Genomic DNA, 24395 nt, shown 5'->3' with positions numbered 1-24395 from the left:
AAGAAGGAGTTAACACAGAATTTTTTCAGGTAGGAATTTTGCTAGATTGAAAATGATAATGAAGATTAGAAGAAGGTACATATTAGTTATATGTCTACTGCAGTTCAATGTGACCTGATGTCAATTCATCCATTCAACTAGCTCCTATCTTCTTAATTTATACCAAGAATTGGTGAAGAGGTCAATCTCTGTGACAGAACTTCGTTATTAACTAGATTGAGGGCAAAACTGCCACCCATTATGCTTAATAGATCTATGATTGAAGTCAAAGGTTTATTAAGTATTTCATTTTCTTTAAAATTATTGACATTTTTGGAAAAAATTATGTGTGTTTTAGAACAATATATAACGCACAGTTTAAATAAATAATTCAAATTTTGAACATTCCATTAATAATGCCAATTTATATCATTTTTTTTTTATTTTGCCAATACTGTTATAGAATTATTTATTCTACATACTTATCTCTACCGAGAATCTTAATGCTTAACCTTCAATTCAATCCAATTAATACAATTATTTTTTTCAATTCTAAATCTTCGATTGCAACATCTCCTTCGATTACCCTTGACAATGCATCTTAAACGAAATCCACTTTCTCGATTGGAATTTAAGAAAGCCCGTGCTCTTACTCGAAAACTTATTTTCGAATCGTCGCCATTAAAAACCTGGTTCATGGAGGGTGGCCAAATTGATCTCGTTACAATCGGAGACCGTGTAGCCAATCTATTTCGATTCCGAGATATTGGCTATCTTTCTCTCTCTCTCTCTCTTTCTCTCTCCTCCCAGTGACCATGTGGAACTTACCCGTGGTGGAATTGATGAGAAAATAACCTTCCGGATTGCCGCTCGTGATGGAAAAGGTGAATCGTTGAGGCGAGACGTCGCGATCGAACGCACGTATCTGGAGAACGCTCACGCCTGCCGGTGAGTTCTCGAGGACCGATGGATAATAGACCGGAACCTCGGTCAATGGTGTGTTGTCGTTCTTGTCGAGCACCTCCACGTACACCTGCATGGAAACCGGCTGTCGATTATTTACGAGGCGTGGATATCGTATCCGCGATTGCTTCTTTGCCAAATAATGCAAAAAAATTTGGCGGTTGCCGTGCAGTTTGTTCATTTATAGGATCTTTTATGTATAGGGCGAGTCTCTGGTAAGTGGAATCGAAAGCAGTGCTGCCATCTAACTACGGCGATTGTATGGACTAACCTAGTTTCTATCATTTAGCTTTGTATCGTTTACGACATTGATTTGTTACTCGATGAAGAAATTGCTGTTCTATCGTCGATTGTAAGATTTGAATATATGGATGTAGGTATGTAATGTTCGACAAGATGGCAGTACCGTTTTTGAGTTCACCGATAAGAGAGATATTTAATGTACAATGTAGAACTTTGAAACTTGAGCATGTATTTAAAAAAAAAATTTTAATTCCTTAGGAACTTGCTTTTCGATCGATAAATTCTTATGAAATTATTTTAAGAGTGTCTACTTGTTTTCATTGATCTGGTATGAAATTTTATTACGATGTAGTAGGTTTTTTTTATTGGGAATGTATCTACAAGTTAACGAGCAAGCGAATAAAAATAAATTTTATTTAACGAAGAAGTCATAAATATTGAAATTGATTTTAACGTGAAATCAAGCGGAAAGAGCAAGAATATTTGAAGCTTAAATTATAGTAATTAGTACATATCACATCCTGTGTATTTAATTTTCTAGAATTGCTACAAGCAATTGGAAGTGAATATCATTGAATATATTTTTGCACAGTTTGTTAATAATCCTATTTCATATAACGCATCATTAATAACGTATCATTAGTAAATTCTCATTTCCTTATCTTGGTAACTTTCTACATGATCATTGGTAGAATAAAAAGGTGCAATATATTGATTATAGAATTTTAACGCACACGATGAAATTTTAACGTTCATGCTTAAATTATTCTACAGTGAAACTTTCATCGGCCCATGTAATTATAAGAGTGTTGTAAATTAACCGTCTCTTTTTTTCCTGGTTAATGGAAAGCCTTTTTCCAATACTGTTAGGTATATTGGCAAGTTAACATGGTGGCAAGAGATAAGTGATACGAAGAGATACGAAAAATTTCCCTAGGACTAACATAGTGGTCGATAGAGAAAATTGGTTTCTCAATTCGCCATCGGTTCCGTTAAGAGCTTATATAAATAGGAAGTGAAAAATAAGTGGTTGCTTGATATTTTTCCAATATAATAACAAAACTTTGACAGGAGTGTTTATGATCCAATATACACGATATCATAAGCAGTCATAATTTTCTAACTAAGTGCGGTTTCTACTGTATTGTGAAATTTTAAAACGACTATCAAAGGATAAATAACAAACTTGTGAAACTTATATTAAATTAAATTATATTATTTTATTAATTATCATATTATTAAAACTCATGAATAATTTTTAAATAATAATAATAATAACGATTTGATATTTCACGAAAATAATATTCTGTTCAAAGTTCTACTGTACATCTGATATAATAATATTTCAAAGATATAAAAAATTCGAATAAATATTATTATTTCCTCTGAATGTTGCTGAATTTCTGTTATAAAAAAATATATTTATTAACATAATAATAATTAACATTTTGTATGTCATGTTTATTCTATTAGCATCAATTAGTTTTTATTAGTTTCTATTATTCCATTTTTAATAATATAGAAAGCTACTTTTTTTCACATTATTTTTTTTCTCGTGTAACATTAAATTGCTCTTTTAATTGTATTTTATTCAAACAATCCAAGAAACTAACAAGTCCAACTAAACTCATAAACATTGCAAACGTACACAATAACATCAGGAGAAACATTTTCAGCTAAGAGAATATTTACAAGAGTTCCCTAAAAATGCTTTCATTAACATAACACAGATGATGCACAAGAATGAAACTTTTATACCGAAAAATATTATTTGAAATATTGTTCGCTAATTAGAACAATATATATTTATCATTTGTTCGTATTTTTATTGTTCGCAATGTCTTGATAAAAGTTACGAAACGCGTAATATTTTTCTGGATAACGTAATACATTATACATGTAATTTATCTTCTTAATACAAACCTGTAAACTGGAGCTCAGAGGAACTACACCGTGATCCTGCGCGTACACCGTTAACCAGTATCCTCTTTTCGATTCCACGTCGAGCACGGCCTTAGTCTTGATGTTACCTGAAATAAGAAAGCATTTTCATTAGAATAAAAGATAATGAACATATTAAAAAAGTAAAGAAAAGCAAATAGCATAAATCTTAGGATAGAATTGATTACAATGCAAAAGTTTGATAAGATTATCATATTCCATTTTCTGTATTTATGAAATATTATACTTGGATTATAGAAGTTAATTTCAAATTCTTTGAGAGAAAAAGATTTTGCAATTTAAAAATATCTCTTAAATAAATACTTTAATAAATCGAATACAGAAACGAATCGCATATTTAATTTCACTTAATAGAAAATTATCGCATAATTTCGATCAAAATAATTAAAAAATATTTGAATGGATTTAGATTCTCAGTTCTGACTTAACCTAACTTAACCTAATTTACTGTTACATTTTAACAATCATCTATTTCAATGATTCATCTCAAAAAAAGCTGAAAAATCAATTTGATCTTTCATCACCAATCAAAATAAAACTAAACTACCTCCAATCACGAGTAAACGTGGTTTCCATACCAAAATATTTAAGAATCGTCACGTTATCGCGAAATATTTTCACCTTTTCGATATTTCCGTGGGACATGAGGTGAATAGAAACATGTTCAACGACAGTAATAAGAAGGGAAAAGGAAAAAAAGAAGGCGAAAGAAGAGCGAATAAGAAAAATACAGGTTAGAAAGGATAAGGAAGGATTCGGTATTACCTTGCAAGATAGTCAAGCAACAAGGAGCCGATATGAAATGACGTGCACGTACATGGCGGCTTGCCAGCGACTAGCACCCGCGCGGCTAGAGCAAAAATTGGACCGCATTCCTTGTGTTAACACATCCTGCACACGGTGTTCCGCGATGTTCTTCGATCGTTTTTGTGAGATTCCATTGCCTTACGGGTTTTTACACCGTCCAATGAACACTCGTTTGGTTTATTACGGTATTAACGTAAAAGATAACATATCCGATACTTGGCGAGCGGAACGATCAGGAACGAATAAGCGCGAAGGTGGCCGAAAGATGGCGAAGTGAGAGATGGTAGGGAAGGGGGCTTCGATTAATTAGCAATCCAAGATGTTACATTACGAGAGCAAATGTAGATGGTAATCAAGATTATCCCCGATTTGTTCTGCCGGTAAATTGCGGATTTCGCAACCAGCATCTTCATTAATCCTGATCTTTCGAATGTTTAGATTCAATCTGATTGGTTGCGCGTATCGTGCACGTAATACGAATGTATCGATATCGAACTCGTAATTTCACGATATATCGATTAATTATCGTAGGCGAATTCAGTTCAGTGGGATGTGCGCGTTGCTCATGTTCATGTTATTTATGGTTCTGTTTTTCAATGCGTAGAATCGTGATTTTACGTTGGATTTTCTTGTGCAGAAAATAGAAAATACAAAAAGAACGAGTGGAACTTGAGGTAATGATATTTAATTTATTCTATTATGTGATCTAGGAAATATTTAGGAAAGAGAAAATTTCGATTTCGTCGAACGACTTTTCCTTTACCAAAATTAAAGAATCGTACGAAATTTATTACAACCAAAAACTTTCATATCAAATTTCAAGAATTTAAATTGCGATTAATCATGTCTTGTACAAAAAATATACTCTGCATGATCGCGTTATATATGTTGCTCGTTCAATCGTGGCAAGAGAGTTCAGAATGCAGACACGTGCTACACGTTTAATGGCGACCGATAGAAAAGGGAAGAATAAATTAAATTCGCTATCCGTGAATGCATTTTGTACAAGGAGGAAGGATGACAGATATCAAGCTAAGCAATACTCATTTTTCGTGCAATTTTTTCATCTAAATAACATTACAAACTTAATTTCTTGTGGGATTGGGAGGGACGAAAGGGAAGATGTTGCAAAAAAAAAAAAAAATAACAGAGAGTAAATGAAAAGAAGTGAGAAGATAGCTAACGCAAAATTTAAAGATGATTTCGTTTTATATTGTACATTCGAGGATATAATAGATATAAAATTATAATTATAATTATTTAAATGAGGAAATTCAATTTTGGAAAATACGCTATTTTTTCGAATAATCGTCGATCTTTATTAATAATATTAATTTTTAATTGATATGGATGGATTTTTGAAAAGAAGAGTAGAATTTATAATTCAATATGTCTAAAGAAATTCGGAAAAAGGAAAATTCGTCGAGAAAAATATATAGCAGTGATCTAATCAACAATTGAGTCAAATAACTTTGAAATTTCAAAAAATATTTCGAAAAGCCTTCAAAATTTACCAAATTTTCCATTTCTATCCGTATCTGAATACATTTTACAAAACTTTCGATATGCTTTAAGAAAATTGGAAGGAAAGATAAAGTCTCTGGAAGGATTTTTTATAGAATACAATTTTCTTACGTAGAACATCTCGAAGCAAAGTCAGAATCTCAATTTCCATTTCCAAATCTTCCAAATCCAAGAGAGATTTAGCTCTTGCGATAATAAGATGGAATTCTTCTCCCTATTTTCGCTCGACTCTCCTCGATTATTGGATTAAAATAATAAAGCAAGTATCGAGTTATTCGAGATCTGACCCGGTTCTCGGTCACAATCATTAGAATCGTCATTCCGTGGAAATCGAATGATGGAAATGGGTCGGGCAACTTGGAAATTACTCGTCTCGATTCGAGTTTGAAACTCGATCTAACATTGATTATTCGAAAGTTGCGAATTTGCGGCGGTTGATACGCGCCGATTTATTCGCCGCGGAATGCATCGGGCCGAGGTTGACATTTGCAATTACAGGAACGTCGATAGGGTTGTTGCAAAATTAATTTACGGGTTAAAATGCGGCCCAACCTCTGCTCTGCCATTCGCGATTATTATGCACGATAAAACACGCGATAAACTCATTTTCCATGGTTCAATTCCAATTCGAGATTTATTCTTTATTTATCATTTTAAGCGAGTGGTAGTGATCTCGCGGTTTCATTCGTGGTACGGACGGGGATATTTTAGTATTTTAATATTTATATATATATTATCGAAATGCGAGAATTTTTCTACTATCCAAACTTGAAATATTGTATTGCATTAACGCGAAATAGATATACCGTATGTGCGTGTAATCACATCAAATGCGAAACATGGATATCCTATTAGAAATCCTAGTGGATTTATCCGATAGAAGTTGGTAACTGGATTAATTAACATAGAAAGTAAAACGATCAACTATGCAAAATTTTAACGGTATACGTGTGACTGGTATTTAATTTTATAAATGTCAAATTTTACATTTTTTTTTTCACATTTCTCTTTAAAATAATTAATCATTGCGAATTTTTATGATTAAAATGAAATTTGTATGAACATAAGAAATGAAGCTTAAATAAAGATTTGCCTCGTTCTTTGCATATATCGTCTATTCTATTTATTTCCTGTCTTTCTTGCATATCGCGTGTAAACTTTTATTTATATTCCTTAATAATTTTGCACAAATGTATATGAATATTCACAGTTCATCAGTTTATTTAAATTCATCTATCCGTTATCACTGAATCGTTAAGTTGGAATTATTAAGTTGGCTTACATTATTATAATCGTTGCCAATATCAACGTGGAAAAAAGGATTTGTGGCCGATTTGTGAGGAGTTTAATCGATTTGAGCACTCGGCCGGCAAATGACAGATAGGAGAGCTTGAATCTCGACCAGCAATTCGATTTGCCAGCAATAAACAATAAATCACTTCGATCAGACGAATTAACCTCTTCGAGTTCCCAACCGTTTCACATCATTGTCCATTTAGAAAGCTAATGGCGATTGAAATCGTAACCAATTAATATAACGATGCCAATCACCTGCGTATTATACAGAGTATTATGTCAAATACCACGTTTCAAAGATGAATGCGATAGATACGATTTTGTACCTCCCATAATCTGATCCTGACGTCGGAGGATATTTATGTTCCGATTCTACGTTTACTATGATTAATATTCTAATATAGGGTTGGGCGTGTTGTGGAATGCGAATCATGAATGTTTTGATTGGATGGCGAATGTGATGAGATGTACACGACATTGCTTCTAAGAATATCTCTATGCAACTTTGCGCAAGGAAAATATAATGGAATAGAAATAAATATTCATTGCATTCTACACTGAATTAATATTCATACGAAATTTCTATATTTTTCTTATTATTACTCATTGGCAATGACATCATCAGTTATTATTCAATGAACGCAGATGTATACAGTCGATATCTAGATTTTTAGACTACTTCAAACGTTTTTTAAGTTTATCGTATCTTTTCTTTTTCATCACAATTTTTTTTTTTAACAATTTCTTTTCCAAGAAAGAATTTTTTCTGGAAAAATCACCAGTCTATACTCACTCTAAAAGAAGAAATTTATAAAATTTTTATCGTCCAACGTTAACAAATTTTTATTCATCTCCTTATCAGATATTCAACTAGAATCGAAGTGGAAAAATTTTAATTCCTATTCCAAGAGAAAACTCCGCGACATTCTCATCCGTTCGACTCTTGTTTCCATCGTTAAAACTTACAGGTCAACAGGAAACAATTACCATTATCAATAACTATATCATCGATTCAGCCATAGTTGTCGCGAAACACGCGTGTAGTTTCACGACCATTAAATTCACCGGTCATAAAACGACTTGTTGGAGTAACAGTGAAGTGTTTTATATTTTCAGATCAAGTCTCGATTTTATCCAACGACATCTTCGTGTATACAGGGTGTTTCCTTTGAAACGCGTGCTAATTGTTTTTTAATGAAAAAATTTTTTGTCATAGTTGTTATATAGTCATTTCGTGTGAAAGTATTAGTAAATTATATCAAAATGTGATATATCTAATTGATAAATGTTATGCAAATTTTTTTAAATTTTATACTTTTTTTTTTTTGTAACAAATATAACATGTCTAAAAATTCTACGATTCAATTTGAAGATTCAAAGAAATCTTCAATCACGCTATTATATACTACGTGATTTCGTGATAACTTTTTATTATCAAATAATTTTCATACGATTATTTTTTTTTTTTATAATTTTACTCTTTTAGGAGATATCTTTATCTCTTTGTTAAACTTCTAAAAAATATTCTCTTAGAAGATATTCCATCATTGTTCAGAGAAAGCATGTACAAATATTATTACAATAATATTACACAGCATCGTTATTATTGTACACAACACATTTTATGAAAGTGTCTTTTGTTCTTTTACATCTCACTTTCTCGAAAGATATTTTACTATCAAGAGAAAGCATTGCACATAAAAATATAAAATGTTAAAAAACATTTCGTTAAAACACCTTTTTTTATTAGCCTCGTTCTCTCGTAAAAACATATTTTTTTTACCACTTACTTTTTTACTTAAAAAAAAAAAAAAAAAAGAAAAACATCTTCATTCTTTCATAAGGGTACATCGTTAAAGGGAAAACATCATGTGTACGTCCTCTACACGCAAAGAGAGGTGTATCAGGATTCGTTTCGACCAATTTGACGCGTTTCTGACGAGCGAATTCGACGACCGTGTCGTAAACCATTCACGTTGCTCGACCGTTCCGCAATGTTCGATCCGCGATTAAAGTGTGACAAAGTCGAGATCACGATCCACGGGAATCGTATATAACCGGGATCGAGCGTGAAGCGTGGCAAATATTTAATAATTCCGACGCATCGATAACTTCTTTAGTTGATTGGGATGAGATAAAAACTAGCTGCTTTGCAACAATGATGTTCGATTGATAAATCGAATTTGATCTTAATGTAAGGAAAAGAGTTGGGGAAAGTAAAGGAAAATAACGAATATTTTTTGGGTCGAATAAGTTTGGACATTCTATCGAGATATGACACGAATTTAAATTTAATAAATTGGTACAAGTAAGTTATGTAGAGGAATTATATTTGTTCTTAGAATGGAAAAATGGGTCGAAGAAGTTTGGATATTCTGGTATAAATTTGAAAAGTGATCGTTTGTAGGAAATATTTAACGATCTTTTCTCGTGCTTTTTCCTTCTTCCAACGAAAATTTGTCATTTGTTTCGAACAACACGACGAGATGATTTTATCGATGACGAAATCTGATCAAGTATCGGATATTTTGAAATTTACAAATTTTGTGGCGTAGAATTTTAATTATTTTTTAAAAGAATTTAAGAGAAGGAAGGTGGACCTTTTAAATATTTACACGTTGTATAGAGATAAGCATTGTGCTCGTGGTAATCCTGAGAGGATTACATTGGTAAGTTCTGCAAAGTTAATGTTATCGCTCGATACTCGACCAGTAATACAACTTTGAACTTTTACAATTTTTACGGAGAGAACGGTCTAATACCTGAACTAAAAAAAAAAAAAAAAAAAAAAAAAAAACCATCAAGGAAGCAAGAATAAAATACCACGAGTTGGAAACTGGAGCGAAGAAAAACTTTTGAAGCAAAGTAGATCGAAAACACGAAACCAGTTGTTTGTTTTCCCCGCATCGTCCAATTTGTCAAACGTAATTTTCATCCTCCTCTTATTCGTGATTATAGAATGATTGCATGTTTATATTTGCCAAGTAAGTAAAATTGCAGATAACTTCACCGCAGATTTTCCACATTCATGGAAAATTCGCAAGATACGCAAAAATGTGCGCGTAGCATAAACAAGTTTCCATTTATACATCATGTTTTTAATTTTATTCATAGAAATATCCATAAATATTCATAAGGAAGAACAAGAAGAATTCTTAACGCTTCTAACGAATCTATTACAACCGTATTTTCATTATTAATTTCCTTTATCGTTTTATACATTTTTCTTTTTTTTTTACAATCGACACGTCTTCACGTTCCATCATCCTTGAGAAGATTGAGAAATTTCATTTCATTCCCGAGGAAATCCATCCGCTTTTCTAAAAAAAAAAAAAAAAAGAAAGATATATTCGAACAAGTTAGAAACACTTGTGAAAAGATCTTTTCAATCAAACGATGAAAAGTATTTCTTCGCAAACTTATCTCAACTTCTACCATCGCTATAAAAAGAAAAATGCGCCGATGTAATCGAAGGGGAAAGGGGAGGGCAACAACTTGGAAGGCGTTAAAAACTGCTCGAATCTCTCTGCGAGAACGTTGTTGTGGAGGAATCGTAAAAATCTCTTCCCCGATAATTTCAAGACCTGTCCCATTCCATGAACCATGGGTTGATACCATTTGGCGCCCGTAAGAGGGCAGAGGGGTTCGTTTCGCTCTTTGTGAACGACGGTCTCCCTTCTGCTTCCCCAGAAACCGATCGATTCGAGCTGAAAACGCGCGATCTTATAGTCGAAACGCAACTTCCTTTTATCGAATTCTATCCCTCCTTCTCTTCGTGGTCACATCTCTCTTCCCCTCTCTTTCTCTTGAGTTTCGAGAACGGTGAACTATGGCCGATCGTTAACCCAGATTCAACCGCGCGACACGCAAATACACTGCAAGTGTCTTCATCTTGTTCTCCACGAAGAGGAGAGAAGTCTTCTTCTTCTATCGTTGATCTTTATTCCGCTCTTTATTCGGCGGATCGATAGATCGGCGTCGACACGTTTTCCTCGGCCGTCTTCATTCGAAGCGAGACGATTCAATAATATTCAGAGAGCAATAATATTTGAAGAATTTGCACATCGTTGCGTATAATATTTAACTCGTTATGGCAATATTGTTATTGTTACATCAACAAAGTTCGTCGTTATATATATATCCCATGTATGGGTGACGCTTTCTTCTTCAAGAAAAATAAGATTTTAACCATTTAAGAAGGTTATCAATCAAGTAAGAAGAGAATTTGTCTAGAATGTTATATTATATTATACATATATTAATATATGTAATAATAAAATATAGGTTATATGGCGACATATGAAAGCAGAATTTTGAAAGAAATTTAACGGAATAAGCACTGAAATATAAATATAAAATACACTTTGGAATTTAAAATTTAAGAATAACAGAACGAACAGCGAATCACTCTGCATTTTTATACAATTTTAAATCTAAAATTATATACCGTATATGGTAACATAGGAGGGTGTTACTACCACCGATAATATAGAACTGAGTTGCCAATTAGTGGCTTATATTCAGACCAAAATACTTAAAATTGACATTGGAAACGGGCGAAGTATGGAGAGGTAGAAGTAGAAGCAAACAACTAATTCAGAATCGGTAAATTTTATATTAAAATATATAAAATAAAAATATCAAACCTACTTCCGTTTATCGCTCTGTTTACGGCCTTCCGACAGTAATATTTGGGCTCCGTGAGGAACTCGACGAAATCATCGCTGGCCGACGAACGTGTTAAGAACGCTTAAGAAGTAGATTACGCAGGAATCGGAATATTTTCTGTGAAATATTTGCGCTACGAATCTTTTAAACCCCATTTCATTTTGACTGATATTCAACAGTGAATTTTCATAAAGGATAAATCCAAACCTTTCAAGATTTCTTCGATACGTGTTTCCACGGTTAAACGACACATCGATTCACAATCGCTATAAATAAAATTCTCTCCAGTCATTTCATTTCCCTCCGAAAGCCGCGCCCCTACGTTCGAATATCACATCTTTCGACCGCGAAGAAAGAAAGGAAGTGTATATACTCAACTTATCCTTTCTATTCGATATATCCTCCACGTTACTTTCTTTCTCTTATATTATCGTTCGAAATCGTGGGAGGGAAACGATAATCTCTTTCTTTTCTTCATTTCTTTTCTCTCTCGCTGATGACGCTCGTCTTAATAGATTTCTGCTTAATAATCTGGAAACACCTCTCTAAAGAAGATTCGAATGCGGGCTCATTTGTTGGGAAGGGGAGGAGGGGGTGGTGGTGGTGAAAAAAAGGCTGTTACGCACGGTAAGGCGATTGATTCTCATCGATTAAATTACCAATGAGGAAAATTAAGCGTGAGAAAATTTGTTCCAGATGGTAGAGATAACAAGTTTTTTTTTTTTTTTTAATTCGAAGGGGAATATAAAGGGAATTGTTGAAAGGCGAGGATCGCGTTTCTTTCGTTGCTTTTTTCTTTTTTTTATAATTTCATGATTAATTTTAAATAGGAAAATTTTAATCAAAATCGATCTTATTGAACGAGATAAGAAAATATATTATTGATCAATTATTTATAAAATTCTTTTTGCCTCCATTTCCACGAAACAAATTCTTTCTTACTTAAATCTGTTAATAAGAGATTAAGTATATTTCTGTTTTCTTCCATTCTCTCTTATTTTTCTTACGAACGGAAAAAGCTTCGAGGCGTACGATAGAATTAAAATAAAGTAATATAAGTTGGGATAATACGTGTAATAATCTTAGTTCACAAGCGTGTAAGGAGAACGTTATCGAGCATTCTGTACATGTTTGGAATACGTTACACGCGGAACGTAATAACGTACGTGCGTAATTCCTGTTCACGCGCTTAGTCGTTACACCCTATCCGCGGAATTTACGTTCAAGATGGTTGGATGGGCAATGGAACGCTGTAAAAGTACCCTCTTTGCTCGCCATATTTCTTCCAAGGAATTTGCGATTATGATCCGTGAAGAACGTCGCCAGAACTTCGTAAAGGGGCTTTTTACCTCGAGAGAGAGAGAGAGAGAAAAGAAATAACATTGATTTATAAAAATATCGATATAAAATTAACGAGTCAAGATCGTTCCAGAAGATCGCGGTTGGAGGATAATGATCGCTCGAAGGTGATGGACAGTTAAAGTCGCTTAAAAATCACGTTAACACCATCGTTGATCGAAATCATTTACCTGAAAGTCGTATCGAAGATCAATGTTATTTGAGGATCGGTTTTAAGGCCATCCCTCAAGGATCAAAGTTATCCCAAGATCGTAGCCGAGTAATCGTGATGGAGAATCATATTTACATTGTAAATAACTTTAAAATGTATTTAATCTGTTCTTTCCTTGTTAATTCATCGCGTATAGCGCACACACGAACACCGATTCTCAATTGCTCGTAAGCAAATAACGCGATTTCACTTGGAACTGAATGTTCATTTGCGGCGGGCTATTTACGACTTAAAGCCAGGCGGAAATTCGACAGCGTGAAATGGAGGGAAAAGAGTAACGAGTAACGGGGCAAATCGTTCGTTGGCGAGATAAAAGCATGAACCGGTGCAGAACGAAACGGACGACGAGGTGGCGTCGGTCCGGGCGAAATTCTTCGACGCGTTCCTGATTCAAATCGCCACGGGCAAATTGTCGTCGAGTTCAATCGAGAACGCGTTTCCACGAAATGCTTTTAACGAGTAAAAAATCCGACGAGGGCGCCACGATCGCGCGATTGCGACCCACGCACGTATGTGTATCGTTTTAAAAACGTGACGCGTGATGGCGCTTCGCTAAAAAATATCGTTTCTCTGGAATTTCAGAAAGTTGATCGATGAAAGAGTTCAAAGACAGATATCTAAATAAAACGCTATCATCGAATACACATTTTTAAAACGTTCAAATGTCTTCGATCGACTCGTGTTTATTCGAGTTAAAAATTCATTTAAATTTGTTTGTAGGATTATTAATCGATATTTCGTTCAATTTCCCCTTTATTGATCGTGTCATTTTTTTTTTAATAAATAATTCTCGTTCATTGTTGCACGAAGGGAATAACGTTGATCGAATTTCGTTATCGCGATTTCGTAGTATTGATTTAATTTCTAATAAAATGAAACAACCCTTGCATTGGAATTCGAGACTTTGAAAAAATAGTTTTAACTTGACGAATACCATCGATTCGCTGTAATTTTTTTTTCTTTTTTTTTTTTTTTTTACACAGAAAAATGAAAAAATTTTTATTTTTTTTATTTTTTTAATAGCAACAACTATTGGTATTCAATTAAATATCCAATAAATTTCCAATCTATTACTAACAAATAGAAAATTAATACGTTCTCTTAATCAGTTTTATGTGGCGATCGATATTTCAAAATTATTTCTCACTTGAATCGCATTTGTTTTATTTTTGAAACATACATAATTTTTCACGTATAAAGCATACAAATATAATTAGTTCACCTTTACATTAACAATAAACATAACGATATTCAAACAAAGAGAAATTTTACGTTATAAGAAACATATTGTTTCTACTTCGTTCGTCAAACGTAAAATTTATAAAGAAAAATCTTCGCTGCATCGATAAAATCGTCGCGGTTAAAAATTAATTTTTCACTTCTCTCTCTCTCTCTCTCGCAAAGTATTCCACAGCGATATTATTGTTTTCACGAATAATTAATTTCATATCCGGCCGAATAAATCTGGGAACACCAGAGAGGTGCACGCGTTTTCTCGTTTCTTCTGTCGCGTCATGTAAATCGGGTTTAACGACCCCGTTCGTCGAGCGCTCGCATTCTTGAGAATATAATCAATACCGACTTCCCTTTCGGAATTTCTCGAATAGTGGGACTCTTTTCAGCGATCATTGGTCGCTCGAATATCTTATGAATCGTGAAATTCCATCAGCGTCAGCAATTTTCTCCCTTCGCAATTATATGAGAATAAATGGACGAAACAAACTACGAGAATAAGGAAGGAAAACTACGAGAAGAGGAGAAAAGTTCATCGTTACGACGATTATGAACAAAAAAAGAAAAAAAAAAAAAAAAAAGAAAAATTAAAATAAAGGAAAAAGAGGAATCGTGAGTTCATTGTTTTGACGAATTTAATATAATGGACGAAGCGAACAAACAAGAACGATAAAATGAAAGAGGAAGAAGAAAGAAGGAATAAGTTGATCGTTATTACGAGTTTAAAATGGACGAAGCAAACGAGGAAATAAAATAAAAGAGAGGGAAGAACCATAAGTTTATCGTTATGACGAGTTTAAAATGGACAAAGCAAACAAAATAAAATAAAGGAAGAAGAAGAAGAAGAGGAGGAGGAGGAGGAGGAGGAGGAAGAAGAAGAAGAAGAAGAAGAAGGAAAAGGGAAAACCATAAGTTCATCGTTGTGACCCGATCTCTTCTTTGTCTACAGTTATGCGCAGGAGGAAGAGGGAAAGTTTTAATTTAACGAGTCTGCACACGTACCCGTCGTCGCCATTATTTTCACCGGTGTACGTAAACTCATTATATTCTTGGTTTTCCATCCTGGCCCATTACAGCCGCGCAAAATAACTCTACAGCCACGAGGCTCTTCAACGTTATTGAACTTCCATTGAACAGCTTTTCCTTCGATTCCTCGTATTCCCTTTGCATTATATTCTTTTTCTAAACGGCAATGTCGTTTCGCGCCTTCATTCTTTCTATTCTATCCGAGATAAGATAAAAAAGAAATAAATCTCTTTCTCTTTTTTTCGAGTTGTTCTTTGCAGAAACACACTCTCTTTCTCTTTCGTCTACAAAATTATTAAAGATTTTTCGGGAAAAAATAATCTTTCGAATCTTTAATTAATAAATAGACATCCCTTTTTTTAATCTTATCTCAAGCTAAAAGGAAATTTATCGATAGATTAAGAAATATCGAGGCCTGAAGATTCTCGGGTCTCGTTAAAAAATTTTTAACGATCTCCGAACAATTATTTTAAAACAGCATCGAGGAAATTTTATCGACGAAAAACAATTTATCGCGCACAATTCTCAAATCGAATAATTATCTCCCCAATGGAATCACGAATTCTACTGTGTCGTCGAAACGGCACAGCGACTAATCCGCACGATTTCGAAACGAATTAACGTTAAAAAAGGTAGAATTAACAGCTGGCGAAGAATAAGGTCTGCCATCCCATCGGAAGTACATTCGACCTTTCTTCGTTAAATCTAAATTACTGTGGCGCCGTGTAAATCGAGGGAAGAGCCGCGATTCTCATAAAAATCCCTCGTTTCCTCGTTCGCTCCTTTAATTAGATCGGCAAACGTTCGAATCCAACGAGGTGTAAAGTCATTGTCCATTTCGTTCGCTCGTAACTTTTCTATAATCGATATCCGTTTAATCGTTGCTACTTGTTAGAAGAGCAAGAATGGAACAATTATTACGTGCATATTTATTAATACCATATTCTTCGATCGAGGATGATCGAGTTTGGATTCACGGTGGGTGGAACTGATCGAGGATGATGAACAGTTGCAACCAGTTTCAATGGCTCGAAGTTGAAACTGATCAGAGTGCAACAACGCGAATTAAGACTGATCGAAATGGGAGCGGGCGGGTTGAAACGCGATTGGGCGGTGAATTGTAGGGAATTGGCGCCGTTTCAAGCGGAAAAGCACTAGCCGAGGCTGATAAGAGCGGAAAAGCACGAGTTGTGATCGATTGAAACGCAATCGAAACACGGGACGTTTGACGCTAGACAAAAATGGGAAAATGTGAGTTGGAATTGAATTAAATTAAAATTCTTTGTTTTAGAATTTTTTTTCATATCGGCCTTTAATCTAAAGATCGATATTTAAATGATAGACATTTAACGATAATTGGTGTAAATGGCACCAGTGAGGACAAATAAGACAATAAAAGAATTTTCAGAAATCTTTTAATTGCTTTATATTTCGCCAATAAATTGAGATATCAGGATGAAAACACTACTATTTCTTTCATTTTCTGAAAGAACGAGTTTTTATGGAAAAGGTGAGTTTCATTTATTTACTCATCTTTACGTGATTGCAATTGTTTTGATGTATAAGAGACTCAAACTTAATTTTACAATGCGAGTAGTAATAATTAAGTTTGCAATGAATATTGTTAGAGGTCGTATATATACCTGTCCAAGAAATAATAATTAATATACTCTATTATATTTTTTACTTCATCTAACTATCGTTGAAACGCATTGTTAAAATTCAATTAAAATATTATATAACGATTCGATCAAAAAAAGAGTGACTAATAATCTCTATTTTCGGCCACGTTCGAAAAGTTTTTGGAGGTAACGAAAGGAAAACGAGCGCCGCGCTATGAAAATAACTATAGACTTCAAAGGATGTCGTTATTTCCTTTTAATACGAGAATGCTTTTCCGTCGTACGACTTACAAAGTCGGTTATGGGGAGTTACGACTATAATGCGCGAGATGCAACCTTTCGTTCTTCTTTGCTCCCTTTTTGAGCCAATACCATTTTATCGATCGCAGTAAGAAATTACCGTTCACAACCAGATACTCATTTCTCGACCAAAAACAAACAAATGTTAAGAGTACACGAAGTTTTACGAACGTTTTACGATGTGGTCGAATCTACCATCAAAGCTTTCAGAACAGGCCTCCAGAGGGCAGAGCAGAGTTGTCGCGTGTTTTACTTGTCGGCTGTATTGGTCCACTGGCTAAACCAAACGATTTACCAACGAATCTCTTTAAATAGTTAGATCATTCCAAGGCAGATTTCATCCATATATATATATATATACAGGAGATCCTAAAAATGTGAGAACATAGATTTCAATAGATAGATTGAGTTTTGAGTACATTCGAAGAGAACTATTTAGAAGATTAAAAAAAAAATTTGATCGATCGTATAATTTCCCAATAATTAACTCAAAAAAAAAAAAAAAAAAAAGAAGGATATAAAAATTAATTTCAGATCATCGATAAATTCAGAAACTTATCTCTCATCTTTGGCCCATAAAAACAAGAGTGATAATTCTTAGTTACACGCATGTTACAATTCCGTCCAGTATAAGATTATCGTTGGAAAAAATCGATTTTTCAAAAATCGTAATAACCACCGTCCGACCAATTACAATTCTCGACTCTCGTATTTCCCTCCCCCCTGCGAACCTCTTTTATCCGCGTTACCTTTTAACGAAGATCGAGGAACTCGTTTTGCACCACGATAGAAACGAAGAAGAAGAAGAGGAATATCTGACGAACGTTTAAAAGAGACTTACAATCTTATTACAACCATTTATAACATCTTTTCTTTTCGCGAAAAACGATATGACACGCTACTTATATTTCGAAAACGAGAACGGAGGATAAAAAGGAATCACGAATCGAGGCATGGTATTAAAACCACTCCCTTTTGAACGGTTGTGCCCTTCTTATTTTCGATGGTTACCGACGATAATACCGATAAATCGATACCCATCCATACGTTATACGGGCCGGCCATCGATCGGGGCGAGGATAAATGGAAGAGGAAAGCGTTACAGCGTTACACATACCAGCTAACCGACCGACGATTGATAGAGTTTTACTCGGCGAATAAAACGTCCGGTTGATCAATCCTTCCGTATAATAGGCGTCGAGGTAATTGAGGTGGAGCGATACTTAGGGGCGTTCGTCGAGGAGGAAAGGAAGAAATAAAGGTGTCGATAACAGGAGTTACGTTGGGCCAGGACAGAGAGAAAATTGTCCGATTACGATGGCAAAAAGGGGCTTCTCCTCTCCGTTAAAACTTGAATATAAGGTATAGCTCGGGTTCGTCGAGCTGCAATTACAAGCTGTCCCCGAAATTTCCTCCCCGAAATTATTTTATCCTTCTGGGTATCTTGTTTTTTTTTCTTAAAAGAAGTTGAAATTTTCGCTCAGAGATTCCGAGCTTTACCGTTTTTCCAGGGGGAAAATATTCTTCTACGCCCGGGCGTTCGACAATAAGTCCATAGTCGAAACTCGCGGAGAGGAAATTGAATTCCATCGGATTGTCGATTTTTGTAAATTCTTGTAAGTTCTCTTCTTTAAAACACATCATTCACAATTTTGCAGCTTAAAAAACCGAAACGTTATATTTTCGATGACTTATTTCACTCGAGAATTACTTATCCACGCGTGATTAAAAAAACAGAACATTTTCTAATTCGAAACTCTCAAACGTTCGATCGATAAAATTCCTCGGTCATGCAACGAACGAGAATAACGAACGAATTGAGTAGCACGGGGGAAAAGTTGGCGTTCGTAGCACGCGATATATTCATATCGTGGCGAAAAAGAAGAAGGGGAAGAGGGGCGAGAAATCGTCGGATACGAGGTACTTTTACAAGTATTCAACAGCGCCTCCTCCCGGCAGGAAAACTCGTTATGCATGCAATCACGTGACGCGGAGGAACATCCGCGGAGGTGTTTCTTTCTTACAGGAGAGAGGGCGCGTTTTATCGCCTCGGTCCTGAATACGATAAAAATTACTGCTGGTAATCGAAGTGTCGTAAAAAAAAAAAAAAAAAAAAAAAGGGTTGTATGGAAAGCAGCGGTAGTTTTCGAATGACAAAGGATCGAGATACTTCCGGAGAACAATGGATTTTATTTCCACCATGATCCGGACCCCTGTTTGGCTTTTTTGATCGACGTTTCCTGGCCACGTTTTTCCACCACGGGAAATTCTTTTTTTCCAAATTTCTCCGAATCGTCCATTTTTCCAGGCAGATAATGGCTGGAAACGATCCTCGTACGAAAGTTGGTTTTATTCTTCCAGTGTGGACGATTGTGAATCGTACGAAGCTTCTTTCTTCTTTCGAAAATCTTCGTTCGAAGGGATTCAATTTTGAGGGAAGAAGAAATTTTGTTGTTTACGCGTTTCATAATTTTAAAGGAAATTTTGAAGGGTTAATAAAGGTAAGGAGGAGTCAGGATACGGATTTTTAATGAAAGAGGGCGAGAGTGATCGACCGGATCGAATCGATTCGTATCTCTTCAAGTTGATTGTCTCGAGAGCTTAATCGTCTTTGTTTTTCCTCGTCTATTAATCAAGAAGTTATTAAGGAACGATATATATATATATATATATATAAAGGAAAAATTTGTAAAAGGTGGTTATGGCAACTTCAATTAACGTTATTCGATTATTAATCCGAGTTTTTGAATATTAATGAAATGTCAAGTTTCAATTGTAAATTCAAAAAAGGTGATTTTCATTGAGAGTAAATTAATGATACGTCGATTAAATTACTTCCCTGGGACAAACAGGAAATTCGAAATCACGAACAATTCGAACGGTGGCAAGTAAAATCGCTCTGCTATTTTGCCCCGCTTTAACCGGAGTTCTTCAAAGAAGAATTTCAATAAAGATGAGGAATGACTTCAACAAACCGTCAAGATCTTTCTCTTTCTCTCTTAAGAGCCACTTAATTCCCTCGACATTTTAATGCTTGCAAATTGAATCGTGAAATATTCTGAATCGAGCGAAAAAAATTCCAAGCGATCTTTATGGCGGTTTGAAGGGTCAACGATTTCGTTCGTGAGAATAGCAACAATTCATTCAGTTTCAAACGAAGAAGTTTTCTTTTTTTTTTTTTTTGCCAACAAGTTGTTCGAGATTCCTTGTCGATTATGATTTATGGAGAGCGTGAGAAAGAAATCCGAAGAATTTCAAGATTTGATATCATTGAATATTATTTGAATAAATTCAATAATTCGATAGATTTACTTTCGAAGTTTTATGAAATTCAGAGCGAAATCGGGTGTAAATATAGAATTTCGATCAATCCGAGATACTTAATTTTACACGGATCGACTTGGATAACCGGTTTATTCGTTATTTGAAAAGATTCGACGAATAACATTTTCATGAAATTCCTTTGAAACATAGCGTAACTTTGTTTAATCCTTGATGCAACGTTTCCCAAGAAAACAAATTACATTTCCATCCATGTTTCGATAGAAACCTTGGTTACGCAGTTGTTTCGATCGAGAAGAAGATATGATGAAACCACTTTGACATTTAAATGTTTAAGTAACGTTTAAATAAGAAACATTATTGCTATTAAAAAAAAGAAGAATGGAATTTCTCAAGAGAGAAGATTAATATCTAAGAACAAAGTAAATCTCGGCGAGAAATTTATTTCTATTATTCCATACTCTACCACATTCCATATTTATTCATATTAACACACTTTGTTGTCTTCTGATATTCGTCACTTATTCATTCTAATCCAACTTGCATTAAATAACAAATCCAATTACCCATTCGACCATTTAATTGTTCTCAATAACTCGATTACAATTCATCCTATTTCCACTTTTATATTCTCCAAGTCCAATATCGCGTTTCCTACTTCACATTAACTTCCATTAACTTTATCGTCTGACAACTTTCTACCATTATGTATACTTTTCTACATTTCCATTCCATCCTTCTTTAAAATTCCATGTAATAATAATAATAATGCATTTTTCGATACCAATACCTACACACACGCATACAAACACCTTTAACCTCAAATAATCATGATACACCATAAAACCATAAAAACTGGCAATTGGCAATCCTTCGATATCGCGTGCAGTTGGCCAACATGTTTGAAAAATTTCAAGCTTCTCGCGGTGGACACGAGAATGCGCCACAAGCTTCCGAGAAACACGTTTCTCGCGTGTGATTGATAGCGCACGTCTCACGTGACACGCGCTACACGGTACCGCCATCTCTTGCTGCCCCAGGAACCGGTCGAAACCGCGAACGCCGCTCTCCGCGTGTAATTTCGCCGGACACGGCCAATTGTCTTCAGGGAGCCGTGGAGGAGAAGGTGGTCAAAAGGGCCGAGAGGAAGAGATGCGGTTACGACACGGACCGAGATCATATCGTGACACGACAGCTAGGAGGAGACTGGTTCCGCAGTTGTCGCGGAAAACTTATGTAATTGTACGAGGAGGAGTCGGCCCAAAGTGCTTCAACCGAGAGGAGGCTCTCTCTTAAGTGCTCTCTGCGTTGCTTTTCGAGACGAGGATGTAAACGTCCACGTGCAATTGTTGATTGTGATATTTTTTTTAGGGGGAGAAGGGAAGGTTTTCGATCTTTTTTTAGGTTAGGTTTTGTGTTCGAGGATGAATTTGTTTGTATGTAGGAAAATGCACGTAGAAAGATATATTAATATATTCGAAGATTATTTAAAGAGTGAGACACAGCTCTTTTTATGTAACCATTATTTATCATTTGGATTAAATATTTAAACGTGATCGAGTATTGGAATATTGTTTAATTGAAATTTAGAAATTTAAAAAAAATTGGAATCGGTTAGTTTAAACAGATGTAATTTTGAAATTTATATTTTTATAAAAATTAATTAGCATATAAAAACACAAATTTTTTAAATTCCTTTTAAAAAATTAAAAAATTTATAGAAAAGTAAAGATTCAATTCTTCCAACGTAGCAAAAACGAATTAACGTTCCTTTTCCTCATAAATCTCGTAAAGAACGTTTAAACCAACAATGCCAAAAATCCGATCAGGCTGGCCAAGGATAAACGATATCGGGACGGAAGAAGCTTATCGATCCTTATGGCGATAAAACAACATCGTTTCGAAAGGCGATAACTCCTCCTCCTCCTCCTCGTCGCTTGTCTCTTCTTTTGCATTCCAGGATAATCGATTTTCTCCCGCTTGCGGATCGAAAAAAGAAGAAGAAGAAGAAAAAAGAATAGGCGCAAATAGAGCTATTAACGGTTCGTGGAAGGGCAAACGAGAAGGAGAGGGAAGCAGATCGAGTGGGAAAATCGAACGAGGCCCGCCTTCCAATTTTCCAGACATTCACTGCCTGTCCGTCCACTGGGCGGCTTCTCTACTCGCTCGCTTCCTCCTTTCGAGCTCGCGTACTACAGTGCGATTGTTCGTTGAACGAGGAGGGAATTATGGAAGAAAGATGGAGAAAAGAATGGATCACGTGTGAAAAGGATAGAGAGAGAGAGACTCTCAAAAATCGAGCAAGCTCCGCCTCGACAAAGCAATTGTCGCGAGCAAAAGGAGCGGAAATGTACCAACGTGAACGAAATAACAAATTTTTTTCTTTTTTTTCTTTTTTAGAATTGTGTCTGTAAACTCTGTTATCGAAGGTTAATTCTTGTTCGGGAAATGTTAGATAAAAATAGAGGTGGTAGTGAAAGGTTTAATCAATCGCATTGGATCGTGCATGAACAATTTCACGTTTGATGATGAGTTTATTTATTTATTTTTTTTTTTTCGTAGAATTGTGTCTGTAAACTCTGTTATCGAAGGTTAATTCTTGTTCGGGAAATGTTAGATAAAAATAGAGGGGGTAGTGAAAGGTTTAATCAATCGCATTGGATCGTGCATGAACAATTTCACGTTTGATGATGAGTTTATTTTTTTTTTTTTTTTTTCGTAGAATTGTGTCTGTAAACTCTGTTATCGAAGGTTAATTCTTGTTCGGGAAATGTTAGATAAAAATAGAGGGGGTAGTGAAAGGTTTAATCAATCGCATTGGATCGTGCATGAACAATTTCACGTTTGATGATGAGTTTATTTATTTTTTTTTTTTTCGTAGAATTGTGTCTGTAAACTCTGTTATCGAAGGTTAATTCTTGTTCGGGAAATGTTAGATAAAAATAGAGGGGGTAGTGAAAGGTTTAATCAATCGCATTGGATCGTGCATGAACAATTTCACGTTTGATGATGAGTTTATTTTTCTTTTTTTTTTTTTAATGTTGTTCAACTTGCAAATTATATTGGACGCGTGATACGATATAATTTTGATGTTGTAGTAGTAGTAGTAATAGTAGAGTCTACGATCGATTCGTAGAATTCGTATTACGATAAGATGAACTGTAATCAATCATAATTCTCTTCTCGTAAGCGGGAGTAATAAAATTCTGGATAAATTCTGTAAGCGTTATTACATCATAAATTTCGAGATTGCAATCGATCATAATTCCTTTCTCGTAAGTAAGTAGGATTTCGGTTAACAGTTTCTCCTCTTTATTATTATTAATGTTAACTTAATTGTATTATATATATATAAAAATTACTGATCGATTCTGAAAACTTGGTTAAGATTCAATCTGACCCTACGATTTTTTTTTTTACGAAATTTTTCAATCTCTATCGAAGAATTAATCGAAGACAAAAATAAAAAAAAAAATGAATTTAAACGAAATCGATCGATTTTGAGTTTCGCAGACGATTCTTCATCGCAAATCAAACAAGCAATTTTCAAATAATTTCACACATTTTTCGGTGAGTGCACTGTTACAAATCAATCGGAAATCGGTGGAAATGTTTCCAGAACGAGCCCATTTTCACCGAGCCGCTTGTTTCATTCGCTAATTAGGAAAAGTCGTTCTCTTCTGCCCGACTTCGACCCAATTAACCAGCGGAAAATGTAACCCGGAATATTTTTATGTTTCTCGTTATGTCCCGATTGAGACCGTTTTAAACGCGGAAATTTCACGCTCGTTAATTATGTATGCGAAATTAATTTTCATTCGAGAGATCCCAGTTCAATGCATTGTTAAGGGTTAAATATTCGAATATTCTCTGTCTACAAAAGGTAATAATAAAGTGAAACAGCAAATTTTTCCAAATGA

The 24395-nt window shown here is 34.7% G+C and overlaps 1 protein-coding gene across 8 annotated transcripts in view; it reads right to left on the bottom strand.

The window, feature by feature from the left end:
- kug (FAT atypical cadherin kugelei) overlaps window positions 1–24395 on the bottom strand; it is a 493364-nt gene that overhangs the window by 63734 nt on the left and 405235 nt on the right. For all 8 annotated transcript variants that reach the window (XR_015292967.1, XM_086911134.1, XM_086911128.1 and 5 more), the window contains exons 4-5: window positions 3109–3215; window positions 808–1012 (exon numbers count right to left, since the gene is read on the bottom strand). Coding sequence is in view for 7 of the 8 variants with exons in the window: in XM_086911134.1 (XP_086767260.1) it covers window positions 808–1012; window positions 3109–3215 (312 nt within the window). In the remaining variant the exon portion in view is untranslated. The remainder of the gene's footprint in view (window positions 1–807; window positions 1013–3108; window positions 3216–24395) is intronic.

Source organism: Apis florea, unplaced genomic scaffold (assembly GCF_048593485.1).
Source record: "Apis florea isolate Af1SG1 unplaced genomic scaffold, ASM4859348v1 contig_3203_pilon, whole genome shotgun sequence".
NCBI classification, from domain to species: Eukaryota; Metazoa; Arthropoda; class Insecta; order Hymenoptera; family Apidae; genus Apis; species Apis florea.
The sequence above is the reverse complement of the archived record's forward strand: the minus strand, read 5'-3'. Positions and strand labels throughout refer to the sequence as shown.